Source organism: Panulirus ornatus, chromosome 9 (assembly GCF_036320965.1).
Source record: "Panulirus ornatus isolate Po-2019 chromosome 9, ASM3632096v1, whole genome shotgun sequence".
NCBI lineage: Eukaryota > Metazoa > Arthropoda > Malacostraca > Decapoda > Palinuridae > Panulirus > Panulirus ornatus.
In genome coordinates, this window is record NC_092232.1 from 55,249,555 (window position 1) to 55,273,122 (window position 23,568).

The 23,568-nt window shown below is 39.7% G+C and overlaps 1 protein-coding gene across 1 annotated transcript in view; it reads left to right on the forward strand.

Moving 5' to 3' along the window:
- The window catches only part of LOC139750448 (V-type proton ATPase subunit S1-like), a 46,465-nt gene extending 23,156 nt beyond the window's left edge, over positions 1-23,309 (forward strand). The window contains exons 6-10 of the mRNA XM_071665256.1: positions 7,647-7,807; positions 14,980-15,111; positions 16,841-16,922; positions 18,062-18,187; positions 21,775-23,309. Of these exons, the coding sequence (XP_071521357.1) occupies positions 7,647-7,807; positions 14,980-15,111; positions 16,841-16,922; positions 18,062-18,187; positions 21,775-21,984 (711 nt within the window). The 3' untranslated portion in view covers positions 21,985-23,309. The remainder of the gene's footprint in view (positions 1-7,646; positions 7,808-14,979; positions 15,112-16,840; positions 16,923-18,061; positions 18,188-21,774) is intronic.
- The last annotated feature ends 259 nt before the right edge of the window (positions 23,310-23,568 follow it).

Below are 23,568 nucleotides of genomic sequence, written 5' to 3' on the forward strand. Positions count from 1 at the left end.
TCTTTTTCACTCCATCTTTCCACCTCCAATTTGGTCTCCCACTTCTCCTCGTTCCCTCCACCTCCGACACATATATCCTCTTGGTCAATCTTTCCTCACTCATTCTCTCCATGTGCCCAAACCATTTCAAAACACCCTCTTCCGCTCTCTCAACCACGCTCTTTTTATTTCCACACATCTCTCTTACCCTTACATTACTTATTTATATTTATTTTTTTTTTTTTATTATACTTTGTCGCTGTCTCCCGCGTTTGCGAGGTAGCGCAAGGAAACAGACGAAAGAAATGGCCCAACCCCCCCCCCATACACATGTATATACATACGTCCACACACGCAAATATACATACCTACACAGCTTTCCATGGTTTACCCCAGACGCTTCACATGCCTTGATTCAATCCACTGACAGCACGTCAACCCCGGTATACCACATCGCTCCAATTCACTCTATTCCTTGCCCTCCTTTCACCCTCCTGCATGTTCAGGCCCCGATCACACAAAATCTTTTTCACTCCATCTTTCCACCTCCAATTTGGTCTCCCTCTTCTCCTCGTTCCCTCCACCTCCGACACATATATCCTCTTGGTCAATCTTTCCTCACTCATTCTCTCCATGTGCCCAAACCACTTCAAAACACCCTCTTCTGCTCTCTCAACCACACTCTTTTTATTTCCACACATCTCTCTTACCCTTACGTTACTCACTCGATCAAACCACCTCACACCACACATTGTCCTCAAACATCTCATTTCCAGCACATCCATCCTCCTGCGCACAACTCTATCCATAGCCCACGCCTCGCAACCATACAACATTGTTGGAACCACTATTCCTTCAAACATACCCATTTTTGCTTTCCGAGATAATGTTCTCGACTTCCACACATTCTTCAAGGCCCCCAGAATTTTTCGCCCCCTCCCCCACCCTATGATCCACTTCCGCTTCCATGTTTCCATCTGCTGCCAGATCCACTCCCAGATATCTAAAACACTTCACTTCCTCCAGTTTTTCTCCATTCAAACTCACCTCCCAATTGACTTGACCCTCAACCCTTATATATGTACTTGTATATATATATATATATATATATATATATATATACACATATATATATATATATATATATATATATATATATATATATATATATATATATATATATATAGAAGTGGTAGAGGATGTGTGGATCAGGTGTTTACTTTGAAGAATGTATGTGAGAAATACTTAGAAAAGCAAATGGATTTGTATGTAGCATTTATGGATCTGGAGAAGGCATATGATAGAGTTGATAGAGATGCTCTGTGGAAGGTATTAAGAATATATGGTGTGGGAGGAAAGTTGTTAGAAGCAGTGAAAAGTTTTTATCGAGGATGTAAGGCATGTGTACGTGTAGGAAGAGAGGAAAGTGATTGGTTCTCAGTGAATGTAGGTTTGCGGCAGGGGTGTGTGATGTCTCCATGGTTGTTTAATTTGTTTATGGATGGGGTTGTTAGGGAGGTAAATGCAAGAGTTTTGGAAAGAGGGGCAAGTATGAAGTCTGTTGGGGATGAGAGAGCTTGGGAAGTGAGTCAGTTGTTGTTCGCTGATGACACAGCGCTGGTGGCTGATTCATGTGTGAAACTGCAGAAGCTGGTGACTGAGTTTGGTAAAGTGTGTGGAAGAAGAAAGTTAAGAGTAAATGTGAATAAGAGCAAGGTTATTAGGTACAGTAGGGTTGAGGGTCAATTCAATTGGGAGGTGAGTGTGAATGGAGAAAAACTGGAGGAAGTGAAGTGTTTTAGATATCAGGGAGTGGATCTGGCAGCGGATGGAACCATGGAAGCGGAAGTGGATCATAGGGTGGGTAAGGGGGCGAAAATTCTGGGAGCCTTGAAGAATGTGTGGAAGTCGAGAACATAATCTCGGAAAGCAAAAATGGGTATGTTTGAAGGAATAGTGGTTCCAACAATGTTGTATGGTTGCGAGGCGTGGGCTATGGATAGAGTTGTGCGCAGGAGGATGGATGTGCTGGAAATGAGATGTTTGAGGACAATGTGTGGTGTGAGGTGGTTTGATCGAGTAAGTAACGTAAGGGTAAGAGAGATGTGTGGAAATAAAAAGAGCGTGGTTGAGAGAGCGGAAGAGGGTGTTTTGAAGTGGTTTGGGCACATGGAGAGGATGAGTGAGGAAAGATTGACCAAGAGGATATATGTGTCGGAGGTGGAGGGAACAAGGAGAAGAGGGAGACCAAATTGGAGGTGGAAAGATGGAGTGAAAAAGATTTTGTGTGATCGGGGCCTGAACATGCAGGAGGGTGAAAGGAGGGCAAGGAATAGAGTGAATTGGAGCGATGTGGTATACCGGGGCTGACGTGCTGTCAGTGGATTGAATCAAGGCATGTGAAGCGTCTGGGGTAAACCATGGAAAGCTGTGTAGGTATGTATATTTGCGTGTGTGGACGTATGTATATACATGTGTATGGGGGGGGGGTTGGGCCATTTCTTTCGTCTGTTTCCTTGCGCTACCTCGCAAACGCGGGAGACAGCGACAAAGTATAAAAAAAAAAAAAATATATATATATATATATATATATATATATATATATATATATATATATATTTTTTTTTTTTTTTTTATACTTTGTCGCTGTCTCCCGCGTTTGCGAGGTAGCGCAAGGAAACAGACGAAAGAAATGGCCCAACCCCCCCCCCATACACATGTACATACACACGTCCACACACGCAAATATACATACCTACACAGCTTTCCATGGTTTACCCCAGACGCTTCACATGCCTTGCTTCAATCCACTGACAGCACGTCAACCCCTGTATACCACATGACTCCAATTCACTCTATTTCTTGCCCTCCTTTCACCCTCCTGCATGTTCAGGCCCCGATCACACAAAATCTTTTTCACTCCATCTTTCCACCTCCAATTTGGTCTCCCTCTTCTCCTCGTTCCCTCCACCTCCGACACATATATCCTCTTGGTCAATCTCTCCTCACTCATTCTCTCCATGTGCCCAAACCATTTCAAAACACCCTCTTCTGCTCTCTCGACCACGCTCTTTTTATTTCCACACATCTCTCTTACCCTTACGTTACTTACTCGATCAAACCACCTCACACCACACATTGTCCTCAAACATCTCATTTCCAGCACATCCATCCTCCTGCGCACATCTCTATCCATAGCCCACGCCTCGCAACCATACAGCATTGTTGGAACCACTATTCCCTCAAACATACCCATTTTTGCTTTCCGAGATAATGTTCTCGACTTCCACACATTTTTCAAGGCTCCCAAAATTTTCGCCCCCTCCCCCACCCTATGATCCACTTCCGCTTCCATGGTTCCATCCGCTGACAGATCCACTCCCAGATATCTAAAACACTTCACTTCCTCCAGTTTTTCTCCATTCAAACTCACCTCCCAATTGACTTGACCCTCACCCCTACTGTACCTAATAACCTTGCTCTTATTCACATTTACTCTCAACTTTCTTCTTCCACACACTTTACCAAACTCAGTCACCAGCTTCTGCAGTTTCTCACATGAATCAGCCACCAGCGCTGTATCATCAGCGAACAACAATTGACTCACTTCCCAAGCTCTCTCATCCCCAACAGACTTCATATATATATATATATATATATATATATATATATATATATATATATATATATATATATATATATATATATATATATTCTTTTTTCTTTCATACTATTTGCCATTTCCCGCATTAGCGAGGTAGCGTTAAGAACAGAGGACTGGGCCTTAGAGGGAATATCCTCACCTGGCCCCCTTCTCTGTTCCTTCTTTTGGAAAAAAAAAAAAAAAATATATATATATATATATATATATATATATATATATATATATATATATTTTTTTTTTGTCGCTATATCCCGCATTTGTGAGATAGTGCAAGGAAACGGGCAAAAGAATGACCCAACCCATCCACATACACATGTATATACATAAATGCCCACACACACACATATACCTACCTGTACATTTCAGTGTGTATGTACATATACATTCACAGACATATACATATATACACTTGTACATATTCATATCCCTGGGGATAGGGGAGAAAGAATACTCCCCACGCATTCCCCACGTGTCATTGAAGGCGACTAAAGGGGACGGGAGTGGGGGCTAGAAACCTTCCCCTCCTAGTATTATAACTTTCTGAAAGGGGAAACAGAAAAGGAGTCATGCTGGAAGTGCTCATCCTCCTTGAAAGCTCAGATTGGGGTGTTTAAATGTGTGTGGATGTAACCAAGATGAGAAAAAAGGAGAGAGAGGTAGTATGTTTGAGGAAAGGAACCTGAATGTTTTGGCTCTTAAGTGAAATGAAGCTCAAGGGTAAAGGGGAAGAGTGTTTTGGGAATGTTTTGGGAGTAAAGTCAGGGGTTGGTAAGAGGACAAGAGCAAAGGAAGGAGTAGCACTACTCCCGAAACAGGAGTTGTGGAAGTATGTGATAGAGTGTAAGAAAGTAAGCTCGAGATTGATATAGGTAAAACTGAAATTGGATGGAGAGAGATGGGTGATTATTGGTGCCTATGCATCTGGGCGTGAGAAGAAAGATCATGAGAGGCAAGTGTTTTCGGAGCAGCTGAGTGAGTGTCTTAGCAGTTTTGATGCATGAGACTGGGTTATAGTGATGAGTGATTTGAATGCAAAGGTGAGTGATGTGGCAGTTGAGGGAATAATTGGTGTACATGGGGTGTTCAGTGTTGTAAATGGAAATGGTAAAGAACTTGTAAATATGTGTGCTGAAAAAGGATTGGTGATTGGGAATACCTGGTTTGAAAAGAGAGATATCCATAAGTATACGTAAGTAAGTAGGAGAGATGGCCAAAGAGCATTATTGGATTATATGTTAATTAATAGGTGCATGAAAGAGAGATTTTTGGATGTTGATGTGCTGAGAAGTGCAACCGTAGGGATGTCTGATCATTATCTTGTGGAGGCGAAGGTGAAGATTTGTAGAGGTTTTCAGAAAAGAAGAGAGTAGGTTGGAGTGGGGAGAGTAAGTGAGGAAGTACCAGGAGAGACTGAGTGCAGAATGGAGAAAGGTGATAGCAAATGATGTAAGGTGAGTGGGGGAGGAATGGGATGTATTTAGGGAAGCAGTGATGGCTTGTGCAAAAGATGCTTGTGGCATGAGAAGCGTGGTAGTGAGTGGTGGGATGAAGTAAGATTATTAGTGAAAGAGAAGAGAGAGGCATTTGGAAGATTTTTGCAGGGAAATAGTGCAAATGACTGGGATATATGTAAAAGAAAGAGGGAGGAGATCAAGAGAAAGGTGCAAGAGGTGAAAAAGAGGGCAAATGAGAGTTGGGGTGAGAGAGAGAGTATCATTAAATTTTGGGGAGGATAAAAAGAGGTTTTGGAAGGAGGTAAATAAAGTGCATAAGACAAGAGAACAAATGAGAACATCGATGAAGGGGGCTAATGGGGAGGTAGTAAAAAGTAGTGATGATGTGAGAAGGAGATGGAGTGAGTATTTTGAAGGTTTGTTGAATGTGTTAGATGATAGAGTGGCAGATATTGGGTGTTTTGGTCGAGGTGTTGTGCGAAGTGAGAGGGTCAGGGAGAATGATTTGGTAAACGGAGATGAGGTAGTGAAAGCTTTGGGGAAGATGAAAGCCGGCAAGGTGGTAGGTTTGGATGGTATTGCATGGAATTTATTAAAATAGGGGGTGACTGTGTTGTTGACTGGTTGGTGAGGATATTCAGTGTACATATGGCTCATGGTAAAGTGCCTGAGTACTTGCTGAATGCATGCATAGTGCCATTGTACAAAGGCAAAGGGGATAAAGGTGAGTATTCAAATTACAGAGGTATAAGTTTTTTGAGTATTCCTGGGAAATTATATAGGAGGGTATTGATTAAGAGGGTGAAGGCATATACAGAGCATCAGATTGGGGAAGAGCAGTGTGGTTCCAGAAGTGGTAGAGGATGTGTGGATCAGGTGTTTGCTTTGAAAAATGTATGTGAGAAATACTTAGAAAAGCAAATGGATTTGTATGTAGCATTTATGGATCTGGAGAAGGCATATGATAGAGTTGATAGAGATGCTCTGTGGAAGGTATTACGAGTATATGGTGTGGGAGGCAAGTTGCTAGAAGCAGGGAAAAGTTTTTGTTAAGGATGTAAGGCATGTGTATGAGTAGGAAGAGAGTAAAGTGATTGGTTCTCAGTGAATGTAGGTTTGCGGCAGGGGTGTGTGATGTCTTCATGGTTGTTTAATTTGTTTATGGATGGGATTATTAGGGAGGTGAATGCAAGAGTTTTGGAGAGAGGGGCAAGTGTGCAGTGTTGTGGATGAGAGGACTTGGGAAGTGTCAGTTGTTGTTCGCTGATGATACAGTGCTGGTGGCTGATTTGGGTGAGAAATTGCAAAAACTGGTGACTGAGTTTGGTAAAGTGTGTGGAAGAAGAAAGCTGAGAGAAAATGTGAATAAGAGCAAGGTTATTAAATACAGTAGGGTTGAGGGACACATCAATTGGGAGGTAAGTTTGAATGGAGAAAAACTGGAGGAAGGGAAGTGTTTTAGATATCTGGGGGTGGATTTGGCAGCAGATGGAACCATGGAAGGAGAAGTGAGTCACAGGGTGGGGGAGGGGGTGAAAGTTCTGGGAGCGTTGAAAAAAGTGTGGAAGGCGAGAACATCATCTCGGAAAGGAGAAATGGATATGTTTGAAGGAATAGTGGTTCCAGCAATGTTATATGGTCATGAGGTGTGGGCTGTAGATAGGGTTGTGCTGAGGTGGGTGGATGTGTTGGAAATGAGATGTTTGAGGACAATATGTGGTGTGGGGTGGTTTGATCAAGTAAGTAATGAAAGGGTAAGAGAGATGTGTGGTAGTAAAAAGAGTGTGGTTGAGAGAGCAGAAGAGGGTGTCTTGAAATGGTTTGGTCACATAGAATGAGTAAGGAAAGATTGACAAAGAGGATGTATGTATCTGAGATGGAGGGAACAAGAAGTGGGAGACCAAATTAGAGGTAGAAAGATAGAGTGAAAAAGATTTTGAGCGATCAGGGCCTGAACATGCAGGAGGGTGAAAGGCATGCAAAGAATAGAGTGAATTGGAAGGATGTGGTATACTGGGGTCGCCGTGCTGTCAATGGATTGAACCAGGGCATGTGAAGCGTCTTGGGTAAACCATGGAAAGTTTTGTAGGGCCTGGATGTGGAAAGGGAGCTGTGGTTTCGATGCATTATACACGACAGTTAGAGACTGAGTGTGAACAAATGTGGCCTTTGTTGTCTTTTCCTAGTGCTACCTTGCGCATGTGTGGGGGGAGGGGGTTGTCATTTCATGTGTGGTGGGGTGGTGACGGGTATGAATAAAGGCAGCAAGTATGAATTATGTGCTTGTGTATATATTTGTATGTATATATATGTATACGTTGAGATGTATAGGTATGTATATGTGCGTGTGTGAACGTGTATGTATATACATGTGTATGTAGGTGGATTAGGCCATTCTTTTGTCTGTTTCCTTGTGCTCCCTCACTAACATTGGAGACAGCAACAAAGTATAATGAATAAATAATATACTTTTATATTTATTAGTATTATTAAGAGGATGCTGTTAATTGCTTTATTTTTTCAATTGGTGCTATTTCTCATTGGTTCAGGAGGAGCATAGCGAGCAGTTTGAAGAGAGAATTCGTGTGGCTCGTTCATCCATGCCTTCTGAAGAAAGGAGCGGAGGCTTTCACAATGCTTCATGTGTCAAGATTAACTTGCTGTCTGACATCGTCCTTATTTACAAGGGTTCAAATAGCACAGAAAATGTGTAAAGTTCTTTCTTGTTTGTTCCATGTTAAACTAGATGTAGGCAGACTTTTAGTGTTGTTAATTGTAAACAGAATATTGTTTTATACTCCGATCAGTTGAATATTTATGGTAGCAATGGCAATAGAAACTGTGACATTGTAATTGCAAACAGAAATAGCTGGTTATAGTTTCTGGCATTGAGAGTATGCAGAGACCACATGAATAATGGCTGTGTAGTTTGTTACATTGACATTATGATAAGAGACCATGTGAGCAATGGATGTCAATGACACACTCTTCAAAGAAATTTTCAAAATTGAGACTGGCAGCAGGCCTTTGATAATGAGTATGACATGGATTTGTGCATTTTAAATTGATATACAGTTTTACAGACAGATAAAGTTATCTAGTTATCAGAAGTTATCAGAAGTGGCAGAGGATGTGTGGATCAGGTGTTTGCTTTGAAGAATGTATGTGAGAAATACTTAGAAAAGCAAATGGATTTGTATGTAGCATTTATGGATCTGGAGAAGGCATATGATAGAGTTGATAGAGATGCTCTGTGGAAGGTATTAAGAATATATGGGGTGGGAGGAAAGTTGTTAGAAGCAGTGAAAAGTTTTTATCGAGGATGTAAGGCATGTGTACGTGTAGGAAGAGAGGAAAGTGATTGGTTCTCAGTGAATGTAGGTTTGCGGCAGGGGTGTGTGATGTCTCCATGGTTGTTTAATTTGTTTATGGATGGGGTTGTTAGGGAGGTAAATGCAAGAGTTTTGGAAAGAGGGGCAAGTATGAAGTCTGTTGGGGATGAGAGAGCTTGGGAAGTGAGTCAGTTGTTGTTCGCTGATGATACAGTGCTGGTGGCTGATTCATGTGAGAAACTGCAGAAGCTGGTGACTGAGTTTGGTAAAGTGTGTGGAAGAAGAAAGTTAAGAGTAAATGTGAATAAGAGCAAGGTTATTAGGTACAGTAGGGTTGAGGGTCAAGTCAATTGGGAGGTGAGTTTGAACGGAGAAAAACTGGAGGAAGTGAAGTGTTTTAGATATCTGGGAGTGGATCTGGCAGCGGATGGAACCATGGAAGCGGAAGTGGATCATAGGGTGGGGGAGGGGGCGAAAATTCTGGGAGCCTTGAAGAATGTGTGGAAGTCGAGAACATTATCTCGGAAAGCAAAAATGGGTATGTTTGAAGGAATAGTGGTTCCAACAATGTTGTATGGTTGCGAGGCGTGGGCTATGGATAGAGTTGTTCGCAGGAGGATGGATGTGCTGGAAATGAGATGTTTGAGGACAATGTGTGGTGTGAGGTGGTTTGATCGAGTGAGTAACGTAAGGGTAAGAGAGATGTGTGGAAATAAAAAGAGCGTGGTTGAGAGAGCAGAAGAGGGTGTTTTGAAGTGGTTTGGGCACATGGAGAGGATGAGTGAGGAAAGATTGACCAAGAGGATATATGTCTCGGAGGTGGAGGGAGCAAGGAGAAGAGGGAGACCAAATTGGAGGTGGAAAGATGGAGTGAAAAAGATTTTGTGTGATCGGGGCCTGAACATGCAGGAGGGTGAAAGGAGGGCAAGGAATAGAGTGAATTGGAGTGATGTGGTATACCGGGGTTGACGTGCTGTCAGTGGATTGAATCAAGGCATGTGAAGCGTCTGGGGTAAACCATGGAAAGCTGTGTAGGTATGTATATTTGCGTGTGTGGACGTATGTATATACATGTGTATGGGGGGGTTGGGCCATTTCTTTCGTCTGTTTCCTTGCGCTACCTCGCAAACGCGGGAGACAGCGACAAAGTATAAAAAAAAAAAAAGTTATCTAGTACTATATTATGAATTTTGATGAAAATGTTAGTGCTTATTCATTACAGCTATATCATGCATATATTTAGTCAAAAAGACACAAAAAGGTGTAATATTTTTTGGTTGGTTTCTTCTTTGTGATGTATTGTGGGCTGGGTGGGTAGCCTGAGTTTTCTCTCTGCACCGTAATTCACTAACAAATGGTCTTGGCAAATGTTGAGTTGGCACAGAAAGTGACTGTACAGTAGCCAAATTCTCCTCTGTTTTTTCCTTTATAAAGATAAGAGTTAAGTCATAGTGTCAGGGAGGACAAGATATAAGTAAGCATTTCAGGAAAATGCTGTTTTTTACTTGTAGCATAAATTGATTTTACTTGCCAGTTAAAAAAGTTTATACTTGGTTACCTACCTCCTACCCCAGGATTCATTCTGGCCTTTTGAAACTCTGCAGCACTTAGGAAGCTAGCCATGTCCACCTGTCAGGACAGTGGGTCATACAGTTTAGTGAAGGTGTGAGTGCATCTTATGTAGGGAAAGTGCCCGGCGATTGAGTGATAAGTGTTAAATGTCTTTATTATGGTATTTACAATGTGAGTATGAAGGGTTCTGGGATGTTTTTATTATACTATAGGGATAGGTGATGTCCTGAGCATAAACAGGAAAGTGTAATGTGTGTCTCTAGAGAAAGTAGTTTTGAATGGGTGGATATCTGGTGGGGTGGCATTTAAGGCTGAGCTGGGTGGGCAGTTCTTTTGTGTTTTTTGAATAATTTCAGTGTGTCTGTGTTATGTTACTGTTACGTTTGCTGGTGCTAGGGGACCTGTGAGTAGAGGATCCTGAAGTGTAAGGCAGGGATAGGCTGTTTATTTCTACTAAGGAATTGGTGGTTGGTTTTGAGATGGTTTGGGGAGGAGGGATTTTGTGCTGTTGCATAGAATGGAGTGCTGAGCATGTTGAGGTGGGAATTTATTAGGAAGATCTTTGTCTCTTTGTGTAAGTGTTAAATCTTTGTTGTTGCTAGAAAGCCAGAGATTTTTCCAAGTGCTTTCTTTTGTGTGTTTGTATGAATTTGCTTTTTAGAGGGTGAGGTGAAGTTTAGAGTGAAGCAGATGATTTGATTGTAGAAAATGCTGAAGGCTTTTTGTTCATCCAAATCTGGTGGCAGTTAGTGTTCTGAAAGCATATTGCAGTTGTGCTGCTTTTGTATAGATGTTTTTGATGTGGGGAGTTAATGTGTTTATTCTCTGTGGTACCCCAGAATCATTGGTTTTGTTCAATGGGAATGGTTGTCTGTTCAGAGTGATTGGAGAGTGATAGCTGTCTGGGGGTTAAAAGAGTGTTTAAAGACCTCTGTGGAGGTGCAGTCATTTGAAGTTGCCCAACCAATTTTTGTCATGGATGTGTAGGATGGTGTCAATTTTCTGTTTTATCAGGTTGTGCTAGGGACTGTAGCAAATGCTTTGATAGTGTCTGTTGACACTAATATTGTGTAGCATTGTGTTTGAGGTTGGTTGAAGCCATTCAGGATGTGTTGTGTGAAGCCTGTTTGTAGTGTGACAATTTTGTAGGAGAAAATTTTGCATGCTTCTTGTTTTGATCAATTTGTCAAAGAGTGTTGGTAACGAAGACAGAAGTAATATAGGATGGTAGGAGGATAGGATGTTGGGTGGGTTGGAGTTTTTAAGGATTTGTATTTTGTTGACAACTTTCCATGAGTTAGGGATTTTATTGTGTAGCCAGATGTGGTTGAAGATAGCTGTGAGTGCTTGAGTTGCAGCTGAAGCAAAGTGTTTCATATGAAATTTGAATAAGCTGTGAGGACCTGTTACAGGAGAGGTGTTTAAGATTTCACATGCATTGCCTGTATCAATGAGAGTGAAGAGTGGGTAAGCAGTTGTTTTGTGTATGGATTTTGTGTATGTTTTCCTGACCTTTCTGTTTAGGGGTAAGTTTGGTTTGTGGCTGATCTTTTGAGTGGATCTCATGAGCATGTTTTTTGTGTTCTCTAGGAGAAATGATATCTTTGAAAGAGGTCAGAAGGGTTTCATGAGTGCAGGCATGTTTGGTGCTGTAAGTGTGAATCATCTTTGACTTTCTCCTACATCTGTTGCTGTAGATCCTGTGGTTCAGTGTGTTTAAGAAGGAGCACCAGTTTGCAGTTTGCCTTTCAGTTTTAGATTGGTGATGGCATTGTTTAGAAATGGGATTTGTTTTTTGATTTTCATTGATGGTAAATGGTTTTGTCTGAGCTGATTTTTATTGTATGTGTGTAACTTGTGGCATGTGCTTTCTGATTGCTTCATTGTTGTTTTTGATGAAGTTGATGAAGGGACACACACAAGTATACCTATGTAAGTAGGAAAGGTGGTCAGCAAGCATTATTGGATTACGTATTAATTGACAGGCATACAAAAGAGACTTTTAGATGTGAAAGTGCTTAGTGGGGCAGCTGGTGGGATGTCTGTTCATTTCTTTGTCGAGGCTGGGGTGAAGATTTGTAGAGGTTTATGGGGAAAAGGAAACATTATGGACGAAAGGAGGTATCTGGGAGTAAGTGATCTTGGAAATGAGACTTGAATGAAGAAACATCAGAAGAGATTGATTACAGAATGGCAAAAGGTAAATGAAGCAAGGGGATTGGGTGAGGAGTGGGAATGTAGGGAAGCAGTGGTGGCATGTCCAAGAGATGCATGTGGGATGCATAAGGAGGGAGGTGGGTATGTTAGAATGGTTAGGGAGTGATGAGATGATGAAAGAAAGGCTTATGAAAGAGAAAAGAGAGGTATATGGGCAATACTTACAGGGAGGGAGTGCAAATGATTGGAAGACATATGAGAGAAAGCAGCAGGAGGCAGGGGATGAAAAAGAGAACAAATGGGAGTTGTGGTAAGCAAGTATCGGTAACCATTAAGAAGATTAAGATGATGTTTTGGAAGGGATTAAGATGATGTTTTGGAAGGAGGTTAATAGTATATAGAAAACAAGAGCAAATGGGAACATTGATGAAAGGGGCAAATGGGGAAGTGGTAACAGGTAGGAATAAAGGGAGGTCAAGATTGAGTGATTATTTTTTAGGACTGTTGAATGTGTTTTATGATAGATTGGCAGATGTGGGGTGTTTGGGTCGTGTTGGTATACGAAGTGAGGTTGAAGAGAGTGATTTGGTGAAGAAAGAAAAGGTGGTGAAAGTCTCATGTAAGATGAAATGTAACAAGGTAGCTAAGGTGGTTGGTATTAAAGTTGAATTTCTAAAGAAAGCATGGGATTGCTCTTGATTGGTTAGTTAGGATTTTCATTGTATGTATGGATCACAGTGAGGTGCCTGAGGAAGGGCAGAATGCATGTATAGTGCCATTTTACAAAAGGTAAGGGGATAAAGGTGAGTGTTCAAACTGCAGAGGTTTGAGCTTCTTGAGTGAATCTGGAAATTTGTATGGGAGAGTGGTCATTGAGAGGGTGAAGGCATTTATGGAGCATCAGATTAAGGAGGATCATTGTAGCTTCATAAGTAGTAGTGGATGCGTTTATCATGTGTTTGCTTTAATGAATGTATGAGAAATACTCAGAGAAACAAGTGTATTTATACGAGACATTTATGGCCTTGGAGAAAGCATATGATAGGGTTGGTAGAAATGCCTTGTGGAAGATTTTGAGAATATATGGTGTAGGAGGAAAGCTCCTACAAGCAATGAGAAATTTTTTCAAGGGTTTAAGGCATGTGTGCGAGCAGAAAGAGAGGAAAGTGAATGATTCAGAGTGAGGGTTGGTCTGTGGTAAGGCTGTGTGATATTGCCATGGCTGTTTGATTTGTTTATGGTTGGGGTGGTGAGAAAAATAAATGCAAGAGTCTTGATGAGTATATGCAGTATGTAGGGGATGAGGGAGCTTGGGAAGTGAATTAGTTGTTGTTTGCTGGCACAGCACTGGTGGGAGATTCTAGTGAGAAATTGCAGAAGTTGGTGATTTAGTTTGAAGTGTGTTGATGGAGAAGGTTGAGAGTAAATGTAAATAAAAGCAAGCTTATTAGGCTTAGCAAGTTGGAAGGACAGGTTAGATGGGGTGTGACTTTGAATGGAAAGAAACTGGAGGAATTGAAGTTTTTAGATATCTGGTAGTGGACATGGCAGGAAATTGAACCATGGAAGTAGAAGTGTCATTGGATTGGTGAGTGGGTGACAGCTCTAGGAGCATTGAAGAATGTGTAGAACGAGAGGTCATTATCTGGTAAGGCAAAAATGGTTATATTTGAATATATCGTAGATCGTCAATATTATATGGATGTGAGATGAGGATGTGTGGAGGAAGATGGATGTGTTGGAAATGAAATCTCTGAGAACAGTATGTGGTTTGATCAAGGAACTGATGAGTAAAAGGGTAAGAGAGAGAGGTATGGTTACAGAAAGAGCATGGTTGAAAGAACTGTAGAGAGTCTTCTGAAATGGTTTAGATGTATGGAGAGGTTGATAAAGAGGATATGTGTGCCAGAGGTGGAATGGGGTGACTAAATTGGAGATGGAAAGATGGAGAAGAAAAGATTCTGAGTGATCATGCAGGAGGTTGAAAGATGTGCATGGGACAGGGTAAATTGGAATGTTGTGGTATACAGGGGTCAACATGCCGTCAATGGACTGAACCAGGACACGTGAAGTAGCAAGGGTCTGTGGGATCTAGCTGTGGATAGGGAGCTGTGGTTCGATGCTTTACAGCTAGAGAATGAATTCAAACAAATGTGGCCTTTCTTCTGTTCCTGGCACTACCTCAACAATGTGGGAAAGTGTAGTCAAGTATGAAAAAAATATACATGTTACCAGACTTTGCATGAATGATGTTACCCTATACGCAAAAAGTCACCTTTGGCAAGGCTGTATAGTTTGGGGTATAATCTAATCAAAGATCTCTCTTTGAAGGAGTTACATTGCTGCTACTGAAAGTATTGCAGCCATTAGTGGCAGAAACCTATAGAAAGGTCCTGGGTAACATTGGGACACTTTCATGGAAATTGGTCCTGATGTTACCGGACTGCCTGCTGAAGATGACACCAAGATTGAGAAGTCACCTATAGCATACAGTGGTAGCCAGGTTTTTTATATCCACAATTTTATGGGTAACTAAAGGTAACTATCATCAGGGTGACATCTACATTCCAAAAATTGTGAAGCCACCAGTGTGACCAACACATCAGCTGGTGGGTTTATGACATCATTGCCTAATGGAGATTGCTGAGTGTCGGATGGGAGCCAGACTTAGCTGAGGGCCACAGATTCTAAAGGATGGTGAGTGAGGGGGTGAGAGGTATAAACTTCATTAGAAAGCAGGGGTTAGAAATTTTTAGCCATAACATTACAGGTCATGGAACAACGCCTTTGACAAAGTTCATCTTTTTTTCTTTCTTTTCAGCACTGAAATTGCCATTGATGATTCAAATGCTGCTGCTGACTCTGGAGATTGTTCAGGTGACACTGCCAGAATTTTGATAAAGTACATTAATGTACCGATTGGTAGTTATACAGCTGCCAAGGTCAACTTTCAGTAAGTACTGTATTGGTTTTAGTGATTTTCATTTGAACATAGGAATGAATAAGTTAGTTGTTTTCTCCTCTGATTTTGGTCCCTTTATATATATTACTTTTGGTTATTGAATTTACCACTTTATTGATTGACATTAGGCCAACAGGTCTCTAGATATATATATGGCAAAGGAAAATGTTTCATAACAAGTATGGTCATTGTTGTGTCCAGTGGGGCTTACTTTGGCCTAGTAAACTCACTTCATGCCTGATTCGTTAAAACTTAGCGAGAGACAGCAATAAAGCAAAATAAATAAATAAATAAATAAAAAACATTCATACACGATGCCTTCATCCATTCCCGTTGCCACCCTGTCACACGTGAAATGGCACCCTCCTCCCCCCGCTTTTTATCATATATCATATATGGCTTATACACCTTTCCTTGATGCATATGAAGGTTGTATTCCTAGAAAAGGTGTGCAAATGAAAGTAGTGTAAATCATACCTATTATTTCTTAACAGAAATGGGCCAGTCCCATCTGATCTTAACAAGCACGAGAGTATTAGCGATTAGATAAGTGGTATCAGTGACTTAGCAAGGATGACTGAATATCTTTGTGTTACAGATTTAGGAAAAGGTATGGTTTAAGCATTTTAAATTAAATTTTTTGTTTCATAATGGTAAGAGTACTGTAGATATCAAATAATATTATGAAATGAAGTATTTTTTGCTGAATATTTCCTCTAAAAACAGGGTGCGTCTTGTATGTCATTCACTTTGATCAGATAGAAGCAAGGAAATGGTGGACCACTTTGGAGTGAGAAGGTCTTTGACAAAGAGAAGACTGTACTCCTTTTCATTCATTTATGATGATACAGCCTTGCTGAAGATGACATTTCACTGACATTGTAACATGTAATTTTGGCTGAGGGTGAACTTGACTAATTTACAGAGCTTTTGATTTTGGCGGCACTCCTCATAATTAAGTATGGTGAACAACTGTACATAATAAGCACCAGCTGCAAGCTGGCAGCTGTATTTCCCATGACTTGTTTGTGTGATACCTAGAATATGAAATGCACAGTGTGCATAATGTTCCTCCTCAACCATTCATGAGTGAACCACACCTTGTATATATGGAATTTTTGGTGGTGAATAATCTTTTTGTGAATTCATGTGAAACAAACTCCTGTAAAACAAAGGAGGCTGGCATATACTTTTGATCCTAGTTATGTAAAGCATGGGAGGCTGGCTTATAATTTTGATCCTAGTATAATGTTTGGTAGTGAAAGAAGAGCCCTAGATCATCATTTTGTTTGAACTTGCTTAGCTGTGGGAGATTACATAAAAACTGATGGCTATTTTTTCCAGATTTTGTGGATGATTACAAGATTCAGCTTGGTGTACAGCATTTTTTTTATTTTAGCAGAGCCATATATTGGGAATCTGCTGCACACCATATTTAAACACAAAGTGGCTCTAACATGTAACCAGTCTTCCTTTTTCAAGATTCTGGACTAGAGTAAATCAGATTTTTATTGCATAATGCATTGTAATGTAAGAAGACAAATATAGTAGTTGTGGTAGAGGTGAACCATCGTGTAGCATTTTTCAGCAAGTGCTCTGGAGGTTTCTGTATGTAGAGACCCCTGTCATTTTGGGAATTGATAGAAATTGAATAAAAGTTATATCTGACTGAAGTGTCATTTTTTGGGGGGTTACATTTTAATAAATATCTCCTTTTCAGTTTCGAGTTCAAGAAAGAGGGTGGTCAGTGGATGCTTGAAGGTGTTGATAACAGTATTGATGATAAAAAGACTTACTTTAAGGTCAGTGTTGTACAGCTTCAAGATAAGGTGTTTGATAAAAAATGGGATGGATTGAATTAGGATTGACATGGTATATGAGGGGCAATGTGCATTATTTGGCTAAACCAGGCACATGAAGTAGTTAAGGTAAACCACGGGATGATTTGAAGGGCTTGGCCGTGAATGGTAAGCTTTGGTTTCAGTACATTATATGTGAATGTTTCAGTAAGTACTGAGGCAGGAGTTGCGGGAATGTTTGAAAGTGTAAGGAAGTGAGCTCTAGATTAGTGTAGGTCAGTGGATGTGCAGAAAGGGTGGAGAAAATGTTATAAAATTTTGAAACATGATCAAAGTATAAGAGATTAATATTCAAAAGATACAAAAGGACAGATAGATTATTATTATTATTATTATTCTTTCTCTCTTTCAAACTATTCGCCATTTCTCGCATTAGCAAGGTAGCGTTAAGAACAGAGGACTGGGCCTCTGAGGGAATATTATTATTATTATTATTATTTTCTTTCTTTCTTTTAAACTATTCGCCATTTCCCGCACTAGCGAGGTAGCGTCAAGAACAGAGGACTGGGCCTTTGTGGAATATCCTCACCTGACCCCTCTCTGTTCCTTCTTTTGGAAAATTAAAAAAAAAAAAAACGAGAGGGGAGGATTTCCAGCCTCCCGCTCCCTCCCCTTTTAGTCGCCTTCTACGACACGCAGGGAATACGTGGGAAGTATTCTTATTTTATGAAGTATAGAAATTAAGATAAATAAGAGAATATGTCAGTGGTATCTCACTCAACCCAGTCTCTTAATATCATCTACAAACAGCTCCCTCTCCTCATATCTGGTAATATTTTTAATCCTTAATCTGCCATAAATATTATTCCTGAGAAATATTACTTCAACAGGCCTGAACTGCCTTGTGTATTATGGGGTTATTGAAGCTGGAGCATTGCCACCATTTGTTCTTCATAATAAGCCAGTCCTCATTCTGATCTAATCTTGTGACTTACTGTAAGCAGTAACTATTTTCACTCAACTAGGTAAAACTTGTTCAAATTAACATTAAAGTTTTAAATACTTTAGCTATAGTTGAATCAACATTAAAGTTTTAAATGATTTAGCTATAGTTAATTCATATATACTTTTCTACATTGCAGCCAGCCAAGCCATATGTCTCAGGCATTCCAATAGGCATGTCATACTCTTGTGCACAGGCAATGTACTTCAAGCTAAATGAAACACATAAGACCCCTGAAATCCAGATGAAGATTGGTGGTGTTCAGGTATGAAATTTTAAAATTTTTCCAATCACATGGCTTAAATTTTCTTACTCTTGATTTTATAATAGTCCTTTTAACCAGCATAAAATAATTTTGCTTTATGTGTAGTGAACTCTCCTTCCATAGCATCTACATTTCCACCTTCTTTCATCACAATTTCTTATTTTACCTAATCTTTTCACTCAACTTAAATCTTTGTTTACTCTTTCTTTGTAGTCTTAACATTCTGATGACGCATTATATGTTCTTTTCTCCTCTGTTGAATTTCCACAGGTACATTCCTTACAAGCGATTTACCATATATCTTTTTCTTTTCTTACACAGCACATCTAATCTCATCCGTCCATCATGCATTTCCCCTTTTATTCTTATATCTCAAAACCTTGTATCCAGCTATTAATTCTACAACCTTTAATAGTCTCTAAACATTTAAAGCACCTTTTTCACAACATGACAGCATACTTACATTACTGCACTTTCGTCTCAACTTTCTCGTATCTTTCTTTCACACTCCTCTGTGCCTTCTTTCTGATTCATCTTCTCCCTTACCAACACATTTACCTCTCCATTCTTCCTTATGCCATACCTCCACTTCTCCCTGATACTAGTTTCACAAGAACTGCAAAATGGCCAGTCTTCAGAGAAACCTCTCACAACTCTAGCATACAACACAACTTTTCTCAACCAATCATCCACTGCCACATGATCAGTCAAACCTTTTTGTTCTTCTCTTCTGTCATTTCTCATCTACGTACATTAGTGGATCATCTTGTGCTGAAAAAAGGTGTTTGAAAGGAATAAACCCCTCTCAGCACTGTCATCCACAAGATAACTTCCATTCTCATATACTCCAAACACTCCCCATTAACAACTGTCTTGCCAGTTACATCACATACCACCTTCACATTCATATCACCCATATCTAGCCATACAAAACTATGTTCCATATAAAGCTTTTCAATGTCCATTACCTGAACTTCATGTCAGTCTTACCTATAAACAGCTTTTTCTTTGTTGAAAGCTGCTTTGGCCTCAGTTCATTGTTACAGTATTCATTGAGAGATTTTCCTGTCCTAGAAGTGTTTTGATTTGTGTTTGATATTCACTGCATTTAATTAAGGATCTTTGTTCTTTCAATGCATTTCTGATCACTTTAGTTTGGGGCGCATTTACTTTCATTCCAAAGAACGTTTTCCATCCCAGCAAAACTGCTTACCATTTGCTTGGGACCCTCTGTGCTAGAGAGATGCTTTAGTCATCAGCATCCAGATGACTGTTTTAACCAGTTACTCTTCAAATTCTATTTCATTTTGGAAGTAAGAAAGTGCACCTTTCATCGTTGTTTCTGCTAAACAATTGAACATTTCTAAACTCAAGAAATAGTCCTATCTGACTTCCCATTGCTGTCGCTCAAGGTTCTGATGACTCATTAGTGGTATAGTTTAATAGTCTTTCCAAAAATCTTTCTTTACCTTCATATTAATTCAGTTTCTTGCATTTAACGAGTTAGTGCCAGGAAAGTTTAAAGAAAAAAATCTCATTGGCTCACATACATTCTCTTGCTGTCAGGTGTAATGCACCGAAACAACAGCATCCTACCCTCAGCCTGGTCTGACCTTTCCTTGGCTTCCCTCAGCTGCCTTGGTTCAGTCCTCTGACAAGTGTGTTGCTCCCTTGTATACCACCATGCTCTTATTCAACCAGTCCCTTGCACACTTATCACCCTTGTACATGTTCAGGCCCTGAGCCCTCAGAATCTTTTTCACTTCATCAGTCCATCTAATTTAATCTCCCCTTGACTCCATCACTTCTGTTTCTTATATCCTCATCGTCAGCGTCTCCTCAGTCATTCCTTCCATGTGTACAAACCATTTCAGTGTATGCACTTCGGCTCCCTTAGTCATACTCTTCTTATTACGACACCATCTCTTACTCTATCATTACTCTCTTGATCAACCCTCTACACACTACATATTATCCTCAAACATATCATTTCGTACTTGTCCTCCCTCTTCTGTACTTTCTCTGCTATAGCCCATGCCTCTCATCCTTACAACATCACCATAAAAATACCCATTTTCCCCTTCTTAGATAGTGACTGTCTTTCCATACATTCCTCAGTGCTCCCAGAACCTTCACCTTGTCACCCACCTTATAACTCTACTCCACATCTATGGCTCCATTCTCTGCCAAGTCTACTCCCGGGTATCTAAAGTGTCTCACTTCCTCCAGATTTTGTCCATTCAGACTCGCCTCATCTAACTTGTTGCTTTGCACTGCTAATCCTAGTGCCCTTTCTTTTACTCACATAATTCTCAACTTCCTCCCTTTACACACTAACCCAAACTAAGACACATGCTTTTGCAGTTTCTCTCTCAAACCTGCCACCAGTGCCATGTCATCAGCAAAAATCACATCCTCACTCCCTACAGACCACATACCCTTCTTTCCAAAGCTCTTGCATTTCCTTCACTTACCACTCCATCCATAAACATATCAAACAGCCACAGTGACATCACTTATCCCTGCCACCGACTCTTCTTTCACCTGGAACAACTGACCCTTACTTGTGCACAGGCCTTACCGTCTAGACAAAAACTTCTCTGCTTCTAATAGCTTTCCTCCCACACCATATATTTGTGACACCTTACACAAAGCATCTCTGTTACCCTATCATATGCTTTTACCAATCCATAAATGCCATACACAAATCCTTTTGTTTCTTTTAAGTATTTCTCGTATACATTCTTCAAAGCAAAAACATGATCCACACATCCTCTACCTGTCCTGAAATCATATTGTTCCTCCATATGTGATGCTCTGTGCATGCCATTACTTTCTGAATCGCCACTCTTTCATGCAATTTCTCAGCTACACTCAACAAACTCATACCTCTGTAGATCACTCACCTGTCCCCTTTGGCTATATACAGTCTTACGATACATGCATTCCACCACTCCTGAGGCACCTCACCATAATCCATACATAATACTGAAAATGCCAACCAGTCACCCCCTTTCTGAAGAAAATCAACTGCAATTCCATCCTCTTCAGCTGCCCTACCACATTTCATCTCTATTTCTCACACTATTAACCTCCTTCCAAAACATTTTTTTCTCCCTTGAGTATGCTGGTACTCACTCACCCCACCTATCATTTGCCCTCTTTTTCAGCCCCTGGCACCTTCCTCTTACCAAGGTATAGCTGTTTAATAAATTTTTTGACCTCTCCAATGTTTATGTTTTTTGATATTCCCATTAGCTTACCACACTGATCTCTGATAGAATCTTTCTTGAAGGTGGTGGAACATACATTCATCTCTAAATCATCATTATGACTTTCTCCTAACATTATCTTGGTACCAGTTGCTCCTTTAGTTACTCAACATGATCTAAATGCAACACAGTACTAAATCCATTGCAGTAATACCCATTATGTTAATTGTAACACAAATGGTGCTGTTCTTTTTTATTAATCATGAACAGCCTAAAAACCAAATCCTTTTTCTGTGATTGTGATGGTTTTTCATGATTTAGTAATGATCTTTGTAAGAGCTGCTCAATGGGACAGAATTTATTTTTACATTTCAGATGCAAGCATTTTCTCCTGCTGAGGAAAAATTTGGAGGAGCATGGGACTGTGTAGGCTTCTTCACTGTGCCTATTTGGGTAGGTTTATTGACAAGTCTTTTCTATGTCTTCATTCTTTCTGTTGGGATGTATATGCTGAGTGACATCAAGACCATGGATCGCTTTGATGACCCTAAAGGACAACCTATTATGGTGCCAAACACTGACTAAAATGCAGCTGGATGGGTACATTAAAGATTACTGGCATGTTCTGTGAAATTATAGAACAGTATTGGAGAAAAATCGGGTGGCTATCTTTAAGTTCCGTGACATGCTTAGTTAGAGCTGTACATTTCCCTCTGTCTTTATCAAGAAAAAGAGCTTAGTGTATCTTTGACCAAGCATATTGCAGAACTTTGCAATTGTATACTGGCATCCTCTCTTTACTTAATATGATTAGTTGCTTTTTCTAGAAAATTAAAGCAGGATAATTGTACAGAATAATGTTTTCAGCATGCATGAGAAAGTACTTATAAAATCACAAACATATGTTTGTATTCTTTGTCTGAAAGATGTTAACTGTGTATGTGTAATGTTTCAAACATTCATTTGGTCAAGTGTTGCCTTGATTTCAGTGGGTCTGCATATTAGGGATATTGTTTTCCATATTTTTTACCCTGAAATATCTTTATCTGTATTAAATGTTTTGAAATTTACCATTTGGAATTGATTATAAGAAACCTGGTACATCATCAGCTAAGGTAATGGTTTCTGTGAAGCAGATATAAATCAGTCTTCTAATTGTATAGGCTATAATATTTTGATTTTCAGTGTTACATTGATTTGGAAGACATCAGATTCCTTAATTGCAGTATGAAAAACATTCTTGGGCATCATTACAGAATTGTAAATCATTCAACTATTGATAGTATTCATAGAACTAATAAATGATACTCATAAACTTGAACAAATTAGTCTCCCTGGCCACACCAAGGAGGATGCTACGTCACTGTAGCCATTAATGACAGAAAATGCCTGTAATAGTTTATAAATTTAAGAAAAATTGTTTGGGCCCTCAGATTTAGTCATTGTTAATATATATGTATTATATAAAGCCCTTGGTAGAGAAACTGTAATGCATTTTGTAATAGCTGTATTTGCCTTGCTAATTCACTATTAGCTCTTCTCCCATCCAATATGAAGTAATTAAGCTTTAGATACTTCCTCTTTCTTGTTAACAAAAAAGCAAGAAAAATCTGTTTATTAGCATATTTTTATTATAGGCAGATGTGTAGCAATGTATAAGTCCACCTTGGAAAGTATTTTTGTTTAATTACAGAACTGTCTGATTTCCAGAAAACAGAAGTTGGGAAATAGTGCTGTATAAATGCTTTAGATTTCTTAAGGTAATGATGTTTGAGATGTTCTGTATATATGAACATTTATTTAAAGAGTATAACATTCCATGTACTTGTGTGTTGTGGTCATTATTACCATTATGATCATATTAATTTATGTATTATATGCACAATGTGTCAAATAAATGGTGGTGTGAATTTTTCTATTATTATGTATGTTGGTAATAGTTCTGTTATTACTACATTCGTAGCCTACTTTGTTGGATCAAGTTCACATAGCTTTCCCACACCACAATCACACATCATCATTCCATGCCCATTGGTGTTAAAGTGAATCATGGACTTCCATGATTATAAATTGCCTCTTAATTTTTCACTTTATACCTAAGTTTTTGTCAAGCAAAATCAAGGTCTCCATTCATACCACCTTCTTACACAAAATACTTCCATAGCATCT